The 15846-nt window shown below is 46.0% G+C and overlaps 1 protein-coding gene across 2 annotated transcripts in view; it reads left to right on the top strand.

Annotated features, from left to right (window-relative positions):
• Window positions 1-15846, top strand: part of LOC125160637 (solute carrier family 41 member 3-like) — a 96462-nt gene that overhangs the window by 15938 nt on the left and 64678 nt on the right. Inside the window, exon 2 of one of the 2 annotated variants that reach the window (XM_047849777.1) lies at window positions 1422-1700. In XM_047849777.1, coding sequence (XP_047705733.1) covers window positions 1422-1700 — 279 coding nt within the window. The remainder of the gene's footprint in view (window positions 1-1421; window positions 1701-15846) is intronic. The other variant, XM_047849778.1, reaches the window with a different exon arrangement.

Here is a 15846-nt window from a genome sequence, read left to right on the forward strand (position 1 = left end):
AGGGCTGGAGATCTCAGGGGCCAGTGTCTTTTTGAGGGTCTGTTATTGCTGCTTTCTATAGCTGTTGTTGGTTTAGCGACCTTTCTAAATGACTTCTTTGGTTTGTATTCTGTGTTGTACTTAGCTCCTGAGGACTCTGCTCTGTGGTCAGGTAATGCTTGGTTAGAGATGTCCTTGAATGCCGTGTGTGGAAGTGATGAGTCCCTCAGTCTTTGCCTGGAGGCTCTGTGTGCATGTTGGGGCACACCTTCAGTACATAGTGCTGTCGTTCACAGCCCTGCCTTAGTCTTCACGTCTGCTTATGCAGAGCCTCCAGATCAGCTGGGGGTTAGAGCTTCGCGCCTTCTCGGCTCTTTCCTGAGCATATGCCCAGCTCACCATGAGTGGCCTTCTAGATTCCCAGGATTTTTAGGAACTTTTCAGAATTTAGGCATCTTATCTTTTAGGCTTTTGGTTTCTGTGTTATTTACCCCAGCTATTACCCACTGCCTTAGGTCTTGAAGTGCTTATAATTGTTTTCAATAAATACCCCCCAGGGAAAAGGTTTTTTACACTATGTGAATTTTATAAGTCAGGTGAGGGGCACCTGGGTGGGTTAGTTGGTTGAGCTGTTGACCTGGGCTCAGGTCATGATCTCACAGTTCATGGGTTCAAGCCCTGAATCAGGTGCTGTGCTGACAGTATGGAGCCTGCTTCGGGTCTGTCTCCCTCTCTCTGTCCCTACCCCTATTCGCACTCTGTCTCTCAAAAATAAAGAAACGTTAAAAATTTTTTTAAATGTCAGGTGAAATACAGATAGTCTGTAAGTGGCATTTTGCGGTGAACCACCTGATAGGTCAAACAGCGATAGTCCTTTGAGAATGAGGCTTTGAAAGAGCTCCAGCCCATTCTGCTCTTTCTAGGCTGTTGGTTTTTAAGGGTGCTGCAGAGCTGCAGAGCAGGGGGTGGGACTAAGGCACAGTAAAAATATCACAAACACCATGGACACAACAATGTGCTGTTCTTGCTGAGGATTCAGCATTTTTTTTTTAAATAAATACTCCTGCATTGCTCCAAGCTTTGGTGAATTTCCAGAGTTCTGAAAAACTGGGTTCTGACATTTTTTGCTAGGTATCTTGTTCTTCTCTGGAGGAAAGAATTTTCCTCCACCTATACCACCAGTTTTGCTGACTTGAATTAGTAAATATTGAGTGCTCTCTTCTGTGATATTTTATTTTTCTCAAACATGCGCATATTAAATAAAAACTGTTTAAATTGGGGTTGCAGTAGACCATGTGGAGCAGTCCCTGAGCGAGGGGCTATTGACTGGGTAGAATGATGCCAGCCTCTGCTGGACAGAAAGGCCTGAGGGCTTACAGGGTATCAGTCCTATGGGGGTCAGGAACTCTGCTGATCAGCCACTATTGCTTTGTGTCTCCCAGGTTAAGGCTGCCAGCTCTGCTCACATGGATGGGACAGAGACCCGACAGCGGAAGCCAGAGGAGCTGGCTCTGCCACACGCCTTCAGCCCTGGAAGACTCTCTGGAGCCTCAGAAGATGGACTTCCGAGTGTGTCTGAGAGGCACAGGGTGGTCTCTAAACCACTAGGGTCTGAGTTCATCAGGGAGACTGCCTTGTCCATTGGCCTTCAGGTGATGGTGCCCTTCATGTTTGCAGGACTGGGACTGTCTGGGGCTGGTATGCTTTTGAACTATTTCCAGGTAAGAGGAAAATAAATGGGAATGGTGGTGTTGGGGGCACTGTTGAATGCCATACCTGAAGAGTAGGCCTCTACACTTTGAATCCAGCTTGAGGGACAAGGGACAGGACGTCCTCTTCTTAAATACCATTTTTCTATAAATTGAGAAAGATTCTTTTAGTTACTGGTGACAGAGACTAAAATTAACCCAAGTTAAGCTTTAAAAAGACAATTTATTAGCTCATATAATTGAAATATGTAAGGGGTTAGATTTCAGGCATGGCATGATCCAGGTGCTTAAATGATTAGCAGGATGCTGGCTTTTTCTCTGCCACACATCTATGATTTATTTTCAGGTAGGATTCTGTACATAGAGGGGAAGATGGCCCTTGGCATTTAATTTCAACTTAATACATGCGTTCTTAGAAAAAAGAGAGACTTCTTTGTCAATGTCCACATCAGTCTCTAAAAATTGATCCTGATGTCAGGTGTCCACTCCTGTTCCAGTCCCTGTTCCCTGAGGGAGAACATTCTCTGGCTCGCCTGACTACATTGTCATCACTCTTGGAGAGGAGGCAGGGTGCCTTGATTTGCAGCCCTACCGAAATGCCACAGAGTGAGGAACTGGGAATTACCCATCAGACAAAAAAGTTACCAATGTACCCTGACTTTCTTGTTCTTCTACTGTCATTCCTTTCATTGGTATGGTCTCAGAAGTCCTCCCTGGAAGGACATAGTACCTAAGAATATTCTAAGTCATGACTGCCCACACTGTCATTCTTTTTATCAGTGTGGTCTTCAGAAGTCCTTCCTGGAAAGGTATAGTCCCTAAGAATATTCTAAGTCATAACTGGCTAGATCTCTCCTATTAGTTAGCAGTCAGCAGAGATCAAAGGCTGTCTAGAGTGAGGCAGACTGCGAGAAGCAGGGCTGATGTGTGTGACAGTTCCTGGCCTGTGTCTCACTCAGTGCTCCAGGGGCTCTGTGTCTGGTAACCTAGGCCCTGCCCCTCATGGATTTAAGTCCCAGTTCTACCACTTAGCAATAAGACTGGTGGTTTAAATTTTTAAAAAGTGTTTTTTAAGTTTATTTATTTATTTTGAGAGCAAGAAATAGCAAGTGGGGGAGGGGCATAGAGAAAGAATCCCAAGCAGGCTCCCTACTGTCAGCTCAGAGCCTGATGTGGGGCTTGAACCTATGAACCATGAGATCATGATCTGAGCTGAAATCAAGAGTTGGATGCTTAACTGACTGAGTCACCTACCCCTAAATTTTTTTTAATGTTTTTTTTTTTTGTTTTTTTTGTTTTTTTTTTTTTTTTTTTTTTAGAGACAGTGTGAGTAGGGGAGGGGCAGAGAGAGAGAGAGGGAGACGCAGAACCTGAAGCAGGCTGCAGGCTCTGAGCTCTCAGCACAGCACCCCGTCATGGGGCTCAAACTTACAGACCACAAGATCATGACCTGAGCTGAAGTTGGATGCTTAACAGACAGCCACCCAGGCGCCCCTAAATTCTTTTTAAACTAACACTAAAATCAAGAGATTTTATGTAAAAGTCTGAATTTCTGTTTTGTCTTGAAACTTGGCAACTCTCGCATAATTGGCCCCACTTTCTCTCACTGCACAGTGGATGGTTGCAGCCGCCTCCAGGGGGCCATGTTCTCCGATTTGCCACAGTCCCCACCATCCCACTGCATTCCACCACCTGCCTGGCCCTGCTCCACTCTGGAGTTCTCAAAGACCCTTCCAGTACCCAGCTGTCTAGTTCCTCATGACGTCACAGCACCAGTGACCACCAGCTCACTCCCAGAATCCACCTGGACCTTGCCCAGCCCTAGGATGGCTGTCTCTTAAACCAGAGCGCCTATCCCAGTCTGATTCAGTCCCTGCCTGCATGTTTGGTCTCTCTGTGCCCTCCAGACCCCTCAGCCCTCTCCTTTTTCCTGGTGACCTAGTCCACATTTTTCTTGACATGGTTAGTTAGCACTGCGGTAGCCTCCTCACCGCTCTGCTTACTTCAGGTGCTACTCCCTGCAGTCCATTCTCAATACCACTGATTTGCAAGATGCCTATTTTAGTGAATGTTCTGTCAGTATGGTGTCACTGGGGCATGTACCCCTATACAGACACACACACACACACACACACACACACACACACCTCACACTTATATATTTATATATACATCCATATATATATCAACCCCCTAAACATACACACATTGGTTTAGAGTGTACACACACAGGTTTATAGATTATATAGGGAGAGGCAGTATAACAGTGAGCTGAATTGCTTGAGAGTCCAGACTCTGGAGCTAGTCTAACTGGGTTTGAGTCCGACTTTTGTCACTTACACAAGTTGCTCTTTGTTCCCCTGTTTTCTCTTCTGTATATTAGAACTGAGCCCAGAAGTTTGTTATGAGGTCTGTGAAGTGGAAGTTACAGGGCCTGGCACTAGGCAGTGAAGGTTAACTGCTGTTAACTCCTGTTGTCATTGATATTCTGTCAGTGCAACAATTTAAGAGGATAAAATTAGGCAGAAATACCCATTCTACAGTTTTTGTCATGTGTTTGTTGGATCCATATGAAGGTCATGGCCTAACTGCCATCTCAGGGGGAACTCCATGATGCAGATCTGAATTTTATTTTTATTATTTTTATTTTCTTAAGTTTATTTTTTGAGAGAGCAAGCAGGGGAGGGACAAAGAGACCTGCATGTTTGCAGAGAGAGAGAGAGAGAGAGAGAGAGAGAGAGAATCCCAAGCAGGCTCCACACTGTCAGCACAGAGCCCGATGCAGGGCTGAACCCATGAATCATGAGATCATGACCCGAGCCAAAATCAAGAGTCAGAAGCTTAACTAACTGAGCCACCCAGGTGCCTTGCAGATCTGAATTTTAAAACCTCTGTTGATTTCTCTACTGACTGGAATAAAATCCAAACTCCGCAAACTGGCATCCAGACATCCTGAGCTCACCTTGGCTGTATCAATTAGGATGGTTTCAGCTACACATACCAGAAAAAACACCTGTAGTAGATTAAATAAGAAGGAAGTCTGTCATCTTCCAAAATGGAATTTCCAAGATGGGGTAATTCCAGGCTTGGAAAGTATTACCATAACCGGCCCACAATGACTCCAAGGAACCAGGATCTTTCCAAGTTCCTGCCGAGTCAGCAGCCAAAGTTGGCTTTGCCTTATAGCCCCATCATATCCATAGGGAGAAGAATGGGTCTTCTGCTCTGGTTCCTTCTCCTTTTTTTTTTACTCATTTTCAACGTTTATTTATTTATTTTGAGGGAAAGAGAGAGTGGGCAGGGAGGGGAAGAGAAAAGAAGAAGAGAGAGAGAGAGAGAGAGAGAGAGAGAGAGAGAGAGAGAGAGAATCCCAAGCAAGCTCCTCACTGTCAGTGCAGAGCCCAATGTGAGGCTCAATCCCATGAACTGTGAGATCATGACCTAAGCTGAAACCAAGAGTCAGAAGCTTAACCGACTGAGCCACCAGTTACGCCTGGTTCCTCCTTCTTAAGCACAGGGAACCTTTCCTGGGCATCCCCAACAAAACTCTTCAATTTCTCACTGGCAGATTTGGGCATGTCCTACTTCAAAACCAAAAATTGGCAAAGAGAATGGAATGGCCATGATTGCCTTGGCTTGATTGAGCTGAGAAGAGGAGAAGGTCCCCTGCCCTGTGGATGGGTTCCTGTGTACAGTTGGTTCTGTCGGGAAGGTGAAAACAGTCAGTGGTGCCACACTGGCTTGGCTGACTAAAGCCAGCACTACTGGACAGACCTCTGTCCGCTCTGTCCAGTGGTGCTGGCTTTAGTCAGCTGTGTGGTAACCCCCAGCCTCACTTAGACTGCCCCCTCCCTGTGCCTTCTTTCCCACCAACCCTGAGTGAAGAGGCCTTCCGTCATCCTTCCCACCCCGTTTCACATGGGCAGCCTTACATGGATCCTTTCTTGAGGTGCTAGCCTCACCAGCATGTCACCTTCTATAGATGTTGGGATATTTGCCATTTCTTTTTACCATGTGCAGGATCTGATGCTCTCCCTGGCTTGAATGTGAACTCCCTGAGAAAAGAGGCTGTGGTTCAGAATGTAAAAGGTTCACAAATATGCACAGGGACAAGGCAGCCACTAGGCCCCAGTTGGTTTTGTTTCCTCCTAAAGATATTTTATGCATGTACAAACAAATATCTATATCTGTTCATCTGTCTCTGTATATTTTGCTCACTCTTTTTTTTCAAGTTTTGGCATATATAAACTCTTGACTTTTGGTGTTTTCACCTCACAGTATATTCAGTATACAGTATACAGTATATTCACTACACAATATATTCACCTTACAATATTCTTTATAGATACATTAAAAGTTTCCTTTTTTAGAAATGGTTGTTCAGTATTCCATTATACAAATATACCAGAATTTATTTAACCATTTCTTTTCTGATGTGTTTTTAAACTTAATTATTAGTTTGCTAGGGCTGCCATATCAAAGGACCATAGATCAGGCAGCTTAAACAACAGAGACTTATTTTCTCTCAGTTCTGGAAGCCAGAAGTCCAAAATCAAGGTGTCCTCAGGGCTGGTTTCTTCCGAGGCCTCTCTGTGAGGCATGCAGATGGCCACCTTCTCCGTGTCTCTTTATATAGTTGTTCCTCTGTGCATGTCTGCGTTCAAATTTCCTTTTCTTGTAAGGACACCAGTCATATTGGGTTAAGGCCTATCCTTGTGACCTCATTTTAATTTAATACCACTTTAAAGGCCTTGTCTCCAAATACAGTCACATTCTGAGGTGCTGGGGGTTAAGACTGCACTTTGGGGGAGGGGTGCATGATTCAGCTTATAACAACACCTTAAAATAGTCTTACTAATGAAAGCTCAGTGAATAATCTTTCTTTTTAAGTTTGTTTATTTAGAGAGAGAGCAGGGGAGGGGCAGCGAGGGAGACAGAGAACCCCAAGCAGCCTCTACACTCAGCACAGAGCCTGACTTGGGGCTTGAACTCCTGAACCATGAGCTCATGACCTGAGCCAAACTCAGGAGTCAGGATGACTACCTACTGAGCCCCCTACAGTTCCTTGCAGTGAATAATCTTGACGTTTGCTACATGCTGGAGTAAATGAGTAGGGTACATGTTGCAAGTAGAAGTGCTGGGTCAAAACATCATGCATTTGATAGATATATCACCAAATCGCCTACCCTTGAGGTGGGACCAATTATACTTCCTCCAGCATCATAGGGAGATGCCTGCTTGCCAATACTCAGCAACGTAGTTTATTTTCAAACTCTTTGATCTTTAACAATCTGATAGATGGAAAATTGCATTTCCTTGTACACTGTATTAGCTTCTATTACTATGCAACATGTCATCCCCAAATTTAGCAGCTTAAAATGGTACTCACTTACTACCTCATGGCTGCCATGGGCCAAGAATCCAGTAGACCTAGGTTTTCTGCTTTCAGATCTCTGAGGAGGCTGCTGTCCAGACGTCAGCCACAGCTGTGGCATCATCCCAGGGCGCTCATAGGCTGTGGGAGGGATTCAGCTCCCAGCAGGTTGTTGGACTGAGGGCCTCAGTTCCTCTCTGGATGTTGCCCAGAGGCCACCTTCAGTTCTTTCTTCACTGGATGTCTCCAACATGGCAGCATCATGAAAGCATGCAGTCTGAGAAGGAAATAGAGTCTGCTAGCAAGACAGAAACCACCTTTTATAAATCTTACCACAGAAGCAACATCTTTCTTCTCTTGGCTGGAAGCAAGTCTCTGAGTTCAGCCCACGTTTCAGGGGAAGGTATTATAGCCAGTGTCAGTAGAGGAGGCAGGGATCCTTAGAGATCATTCTCTAGGGCTGCCTGCTGGGTCCCTGGTAGTGCAATTTGTATTTCTTACATTAGCAAGTGAAGTTGAATATCTTTTGATGTTTGCTTCTATTCTTTGCCTGTATTTTTATGGAGTGGTTATCCTTTTACTGGCACCTGAGGGCTTCTTATATATTAGGGGAATTGACCTTTTAATTGTGATATGGATTATAAATATGTTTCTCATTTTTCTATTTGTTGACTTTGCTTTTGATGGTCTTTGTTGTGCATATGTTTATTTTTTATTTATTTTTGTTTGTGTATGTAGTGAGATTAATACTCTTTTAAGGCTCTGTGCCAGTGTTCTCCTTAGAAACAGAAGCTGCCTCTCATATAGTTCTCCAGACCCCTGGGTCCCCACACAGGGCAGCATATATGACAGGGTTTTGGGAATGTGTACATAGGAAGAAGAAAGAACCCCATTCTTTGTGATGAATCTGATCTCTTTGTATTACATGTAGCAGAAATTCAAACTGGTGGTCCACAGACATCATGCTCATTTGCAGAGGGGTCAGGAACCATGGGCCCCATGGAGGTGGAGTGGGGGTAAAGAGGAGGAAGGGTCTGGCAGGGATGGTGCCTTAGCAAAGACACAGAACCCTCTAGAAAGGCAGGAGGGCAAGGGGCTGATGGGAGGGGAGAAGCAAGGGAGTGGAGAGTTATGTGAGGGAAAGGAGTGAAGCCTGGACTGAGTGCCACAGGGGATGAGGCCAGCCTTGATGAGGGATAGATTCCCATCATTGGGCTGTGGGGATGGTCGAATATAGGGCATCTGGCCTTGGACTTGAGAAATACAGCAGGTCATTAGTTATTACATATACTCCTAACCTGAGAGGGGGACAGCAGATGCTGCGAAGGGCCCTCAGAAAGGAGCGCTTGGGAGCAGAGTGAGCCTGCATGAGCTTGGGGAACACTGTGTGCTATCGGTGCGGGAACCCTCCACCGCCCCTGTTTCTGAAGAAGGGTGTGCCTGGATCCTTCACAGGCCGGCAGGGAAGCAGAGAGAGCCCGCTCCTCAGGGATAGGAAGGGTTGTGGGAACAGAGCGGAGTGGAACTTGTGGTTAGGTTCCTCATGGCCTTCCTGCTTTCCCCCATGTCACAACACATAATACTGCTAGTTTTAGGCCTCATACCACATTGACCCCATGATGCCGTGACACCAACTTAAATCGTGGTGGTGACTGGGACTTCTAGGGAGCAGGTAGAGAACACCCTCACCCCCCCAGCAAGTGAAGCAGCCTCTTGACCTGGAGGGAGAGGGCCCCCTGGTGAACTTATAAGGGTTCCCCATTGCAGCCAATAAAGGTAGTGGAGGGGCTTGTGTTGGGGTACAGATAGCATGTATCCCCAGGAGCATGAATCCAGATTAAAATCAGTGCCAGGGGTGCATGGCTGGCTCAGTCAGTTAAGAGCGTCCAGCTCTTGATTTCAGCTCAGGTCATGATCCCAGAATGTGGGATCAAGCCCCATGTTGGGCTCTGCGCTGAGTGTGGAGCCTGCTTGGGATTCTCTCTCCCTCAGCCCTTCCTCTTCCTTCTTTCTTCTTCTTCTTCTTCTTCTTCTTCTTCTCCTTCTTCTTCTTCTCCTCCTCCTCCTCCTCCTCCTTCTCCTTCTCCTTCTCCCCCCCCTCCTCCTCCTCCTCCTCTTCTTCTTCTTCTTCTTCTTCTTCTTCTTCTTCTTCTTCTCGTCCTCCTCTTCCTCTTCCTCCTCCTCTTCCCCCTTCTTCTCCTTCTCCTCCCCCTTCTTCTCCTTCACCTTCTTCTTCTTCTTCTTCTTCTTCTTCTTCTTCTTCTTCTTCTTCCTCTTCTCTCTCTCTCTCTCGAAAAAAAAAAAAAAGAAAAAACTCAATCAAAAAATACCACATTAATCAACCTCCACCCCCCACTGGGGCTTATTTTTCACCTTAGAGCTTAAGTTTGAGGAGACCAGTGTGCCTCTCAATTCTTCTGGCTGCTCAGGGTCTGCAGAGGAGGTGGGAGTTTATTGAGTCCTTCCTGTAGAGTCAGCTCTGTGTGTCCTCAGAAGCAAAATGAGGGCTGGCCATGACCTGTAATGTTGGAAAATAAGGAGGACAAGCAGTGTCCTGGTGAGGCCTTGTATTGTGGCCTTAGTGCATGTGGAGACATCTGTGACTTTGACTATATTTTGGGTGTCTCTGAGGCAAGAGTGCCCTAGTTCCTTAGAGTAAAAGTTTTGGAACAGCTCCTAGGCAGTGGCCCAAGAGTTTGTAAAAAGTTGCAGATGGAACCATTTGCTGGCCAGAGCATCCAGTGCTAAAATGGCAGCCTAAATTTGACCATTTTTGCTGACTGTTGGGTGAGTTGTTTCCTTTATCAGGGACATAAACATTCCACTGAGCTCCATGGTGTAGTATCATGGTCATACCACCCATAAAGTATACAAAGTCCATTGCTGTTCACTAGGTTAATGTCAAGGGGGCTCCCTACATAGCCAAGGGGACTGGCGGAGGGGTGACCTCCTCTGGTATGGTAGCATCTGGCAAGGGACTAAGGAAGGACAGAGGAGGCATCCTTCTGTAGTGGCATATGCCAGAGAGTCAAAGTTTGACTCTATCCTGTATTGAGTCCTCAGTAGCTATGCCTCCCAAGGCTCAGTGAGCTGCTGTGTATGGAGGGTCACAGGCCAGGGTCTGTGAGAGCCTCCCTTTCCAGGAGAGCCTCCCTTTCCAGGAGAGCCCAGTATGTAGCCAGCAGTTGCTGCTCAGTTGGTGTAAAGTTAGGCAAGGAGGGTATTTTCTTGCACCCAAGGGCTTCTTGGGCAACATATATTCACTATAGGTATGTGGTCCAGGACTCCAAGAAGCATAAGAGGAGGTTGCTAATGCTTTGCCAGTGAAGGAATTTTTGAGGGCACTGATAGCAATGCCTGTTGACTTTAATTTGGACAGATTCTAGAGCCTTTTGTTGGAGGTGTCTGTTTAAAACAGCCTCCTTTGCAAGTGACAGCATAAATGGGCATAAGTCAAATGTGCAGAGGAGGACTGTGTTGCCTCCAGAATTCAAAAAGGACTACAAGGTGTTGGGCTTCTATGAACAGTTTATTAACAGTGTGGGTGCTGAGAGTCAATGGCTGTTTTCTGACAGTGTCAAGGATGGAGTTGCCCTTGGTTTACCAAAATAATTTTTAGGAATTTGCCAAGATGTCTGGCTTTGCCCCACATGTGAAGTAATGGCCCATCCTCTCTTTGCGAGCTCCTGAGTGTTTTGCCTTTAGTGAATGTGTCACATGAGTCTCCCTGGAGGAGGACATCATAATGTAACATTAGACCTGTGCTCCTTGAGAAAGGTGCATGCAGTTAAGATGTTGCCTGCAAGACCGTGCGTGGCAGAGCTGGTGAGGTACCCCGTGAGTAACCTGGAAAGTCTACTGTGTCCGTTCAGAGTTGAAGGTCACCTGCGCCTAAGAGGGTGTAGAAATAGGCATTGAACAGAAAATATTAGCCCAATCTATAGTAGCAAAATCCTTACTGGTGCTGATCAGGGGGAGTCGGTAATTTCAGTTACATTGGATGTTGTGTATGGGGCCACAGTGGATGGAACCAGAGCATGAAGGATGCAGTCATTCACCCTGTGGCAGGTTCTTTCCAGGTTTAAGAGAAGGCCAAATTGGGCTTTTAAAAGGAGAAGCAGTGGGGGTAATCACCAAGTAGGTCTTGTATGATAAATTTCAAACCTTGAAGGCCCTGTGTTAGCTTATATTGGGCTGTGTTAACTATTTTATTTTTAGCTGGGTGGAGGGGGGTGTTCCATGGGGTCCCATCTTGGCAGTTTATAATTTAGACTAGGTGCAGGAGTGCCACAGAGCACTTGCCAGATACAGATTGCCCTGAGGTGCCTCCTGCTGGGCTATGGCCAGTTGGCAATAGTTCTTGCCTTGGTGATGGGAGGAGATGGCATTACCCAGGAGAGACAGTGGGACATGGAACAGGCTAATAATACACAAGCTGGCCAACAGTTAGTGGCTCCATCCCAGGCAGCACTGGCCATGTCAGGAGCTAGTCAGGCAGCAAAGAGCAGTTACAGTGAAAGCTGACCAGGCATCTTCTATCAGGGTTGGGCAGTCCTGTTTGTGATGCCAGCTGCTGCAATCACCCTCTCCTTACTCTGTTGGTGAAGGAGGGGTTTCCACCCAAGCATATGGAGATGGCCAAACACATGACCCCAACACTGGACTGAGGAAATCACAGTTTATCAGTCACACAAACTCACACCCAGGGACACGCAGGGTTGCACTGGAAAGCAGAGTGAACCATGAGGGGCTGCAGGAGGCAGACTTTGTAGTAACAATAGCATAAAGTGCCCCAGTTCTCATTGGAAGGTATGATTGACTTGTTTGAATAATTCTGTGGGCCAGCAGGAACTAAAACCCCCTGTGCCTGGTCCCCTTGGTAAGGACGGTTGCTTGACTAGGGGACCTTGTCCACTGGAGAAGAGGGGGAAGGGGAGTTGCAGGTAGACCCTGTGAGGCCCTCCTGGTTTTACCACATGTCAAGGCAGCAGATCATAATAATTTTAGGGCCTTACACCACTCAACCTACAGAAGGCTGATTGGGTTTCTTTTTTTCTTTGTTTCTATGATTCTGTATATTCGTTTTTTCACTCATTAATGCAACACGTGTGTGTCAGCAGTGGGGGAGAGAGGACCAGCACTATGCTGGACCCTGTGGGGGATACAAGAGCCAGGCTCCACTCTCACGGCATCACAGTCAAGCAAGGAGGGTAGCAGATGCATTAGTCAGTGTTAGCAGAAAGAGCTATGAGGCAAGAAGGCCAGCTGCATCTCAGCCTTGGAAAGGGAGGTCCCAGAATGCCTGAGTGACATGAAGGAGCTGCTTGAAGAAAGTGCTTGAAGACAGCCAGCCCTGAGTAGGCATGAGTGCTCTGGTTCTGTGTTTTCACCTGTGGGTGGGTTCTGCCAGCGACATCAGAAGCGGGAAATAAAGAAGAAGCCCTCCATTATTGAGAATGTAATCAGCTTGATCTCTGAGACCTTAACAGGATGAGGAAGAATTCAGGCCTTTTAAGATTGACATTTTGGCTCAGAACCAGCCCAGGCTCAAGATGGCCAGGAAAGGAATAGGAGGCCATTTAGAAGGTGTGCTTCTGGGAAGACACCCAGTTCCCACTGAAGAATCAGAAATGAAAGCCAGGAATGGTGATGTGCATTCCAAAGCTCTCTGCCCACCCTCTGCAGGCCTTCCTAATTGTCCTCCAAAGACACACTCCCAAAGAATCAAGGGGGTTGGAATAGATGAGTAGGTCATGCCGCAGGCCTCGGGATCCTGATTCTTTGGTCCAGGCTTGGGCTTGGGCTATACATTTCAGGAGCTCCCAGGTCATTCTGATGGCAGAGTAGACGGAAAACCACTGATGCAGTCCCACCTCTCATGTTTAGAGTTTAGAGGCCTGTACAGGAGCAGAGCCTTATTCAGGGTCATCTGGAAAACCACCTAATGCTTGACCCAGATTCCATCTGCTGCTCAGTGCAGCCCCAGAATCTAGTTCAAGGTCTTTGAGCTTTTCTCCTGTGCTAGCTATTTTTAAAATTACATTCCTGATCTTCTGGATTCTGACCCAGTAAACCATGTTGTCATATTTTGTTCTCAAGTTGCATGGGAAAGTAATCTTTCTCATGTAATGACATCTTTTATTTATTTTTGGTGACAGTTTATGTTTTGATGGTTATAAAAGCAAGTAATCACAATAGAATGTTAGAACATTATAAAATAAAGGTCATTTTAAATTCTGCTTCTCAACGGTAGTCACTCTTAGCATCTTGATGACTATCCTTCTGAACTTCACTACTTGCATGTGTGTGTGTATTATGTGTGTGTGCATTTATCTTAATTTCTCATTTGGTTTTTTAAACAGAAATTAGAAATATTTTTTAATAATTAAGAACTTACTTAATCAGAAATCTGTTTCTATATGGAATTATGTAAATTATTGTCTGTTTCCATATCTTCTGTACTGATGAGAATGGTTCAAGGCCCACTGTGTATGATTATACATTGTATTATGATGTTTGACCACATTCAAAACTAAATCACAGGAGTTGTTGAAGTCAGAAGAAAGCAATCGCTTGTTGGGGGTCCCTCCAGCTGAGTTCTGTGGGAGCCGTGTGGTCAGTGTCCAGAGAAACCAGCCCAGCCCAGAGTGCTTCTGTCTGAAACCAATTAACGTCTCAACTCTTTTCTCTGAAATATGCCATTTGTGTCTGCCTCCTCCTGGTTCAGACTCTTGTTTGAACACAAGAACCCAAGCCACAGATGCAGGCAGCATCAGACAGGAGAAGGGTGTGGAGCAGAGAGCATGGAGGGTGGTGGAGGCAGTCTGCCCCCAGAGTTGGGAGCTGAGGGTCTTAGTCCTGCCTCTGATACTGACTTGGGGTGTGGTTTTGGGTAAACGCTCTCAGGGCCTTTGTTTTCTCATTTGAAAAACTGGTGTACTTCCTGCTGGATATCCTAGAGATATTTTGAAAGTTTGGTGATTGAACATGAAATCAGTGTGAAAGGGCAGTGAGAGGCACAGATGGATACACAAAGGAATGAGATCTTTCATTCATTTGTTCATTCCTTCATTTGCAGGTCATTGGGTGCTGTGTATGGTTGGTTGATCCTCATTTCTTGCTCCCATTCCTTGGGTTTCCTTCAGAGCACTTACCACAGGTCATAATTACATTTCCATTTTTATGATTATCTGCCACACTGAAAAGCTCTAAGTATGTGCTGTTCAGCTAACAGATGTACCACAACACTTAGACCAAGAGTCTGGCAAACATAAGGCCCTCAGTACTAATCTGTGGAGTAAGTGAATGAATACTTTCCCCTGCTCTGAAAGATTGTGGCCATGAATCAACCAGACTCCACCTCAAGAGGAGTACACTTTGGGATGGGAGTGTTGATGTATGTGCATTTCATTATGTCATTAGGCATATGTGGACTTCCTTCAGAGGGGTTCAAAAAAGAGCTTTGGTAATTCTGGGTAAGATGTTAGGCTCTGGCCAGGACACTGGAATGGCCTCAGAGATGAGAGGGCACCTCAGTTGGCCATGAGGTTTGGCAAGAGTTTGGCCTGAGCAGCGAGTGGAACATGCAGAGGGAGTAGTGTGAACATAGGCACAGCCCATGTGAGGGTCCACAGGAAGCGCCTTTTAAGACATGCGGTGGATGATCATGTACTAGGCAGAAAGAGGGCTCAAAAGGATGCTTTCCCCCCCCGCAAATTGTGAGAGACTTTGAATGTCTGGCCACAAAATCTGAACTCTCTCAGGTAATGAGTTGACAGCTATTGAGGATATTTGGGCAAGCAGGTCACTTGAAGATGTAATATAAGGTGTTAAAGAGCAGGTATTACTTTTGGTGGACAGAAGGGTTAGGAGGTAGTTAAGGGCTATGGTGAAGGTGGTGTCCATGAACTGGAGAGGAGGGGAAAGACATGGGGACAGGCAGATTTGATGTGGGGTTGAGTTGGTTGGGGAACGGGCAGTCAGAGTGCAGTTTGGGCTTCTGGAAGAACCATTTATTGAGGCAAGAGGCTTGGGGGAGGAGTTGGAAGGAACAAACATGAAAGACTAATTGAGTTATACAGGGGCTACACAGAGCCTGAAAGCTCAGGGGAGGGGTCTGGACTAGAGAGAGGTTTGGAAATTGTTAGTTTCTCTGAGATGAGAAAAGTAAAGGGTGGGGATGAGGTTCCCCAGATGTCCCAATTATCTATTGCTATGCAACGCACTGCATCCACATTTAGTGGCTTGTTTAAAGCTAGTCATTCAGTTTGATCATGAACCTACAGTTCGAATAGGGCTCTGTGAGAATGGATGTCTGCTGTGTGCAGCATCTGCTGCGGTGGCTTGCCAAGCATCGTACCCAATCCAGGCTAGCTCACTCACATGACATGACAGTTGCTGCTGTCACCTGGATCCTCAGCTGGAACACTCATACGTGGCCTTTCTGTGTGACTACTTGGGCTTCCTCATAGCATGGTATCTGGGTTTCAAGTATGAGCATCTCAAGAGATGGGAAGCGGAGACTGTTTCTCAAGAACCAGACTGACACAGTGTCTCTTCCACTGTGTTTTACTAGTCCAGCAGTCACAGGTTGAAGGGAGGAGACAGAAACTCCAACTCCCAATGGGAGAATGTCCAAGAAGTTTAGAGCTCATTATGTCTGGCTCCAAGGAAGGGCTTAAAAATATCTATTGAATGAATGAGCAAATGAATTGTTTGAGGACAGATGTAGAGAGAGGAATATTTGGGGCATGAGGAAAATAGTTGTTGGAGAAGTTTGGCTGG

The sequence above is a fragment of the Prionailurus viverrinus genome, chromosome A2 (assembly GCF_022837055.1).
Source record: "Prionailurus viverrinus isolate Anna chromosome A2, UM_Priviv_1.0, whole genome shotgun sequence".
Classification (NCBI taxonomy): domain Eukaryota; kingdom Metazoa; phylum Chordata; class Mammalia; order Carnivora; family Felidae; genus Prionailurus; species Prionailurus viverrinus.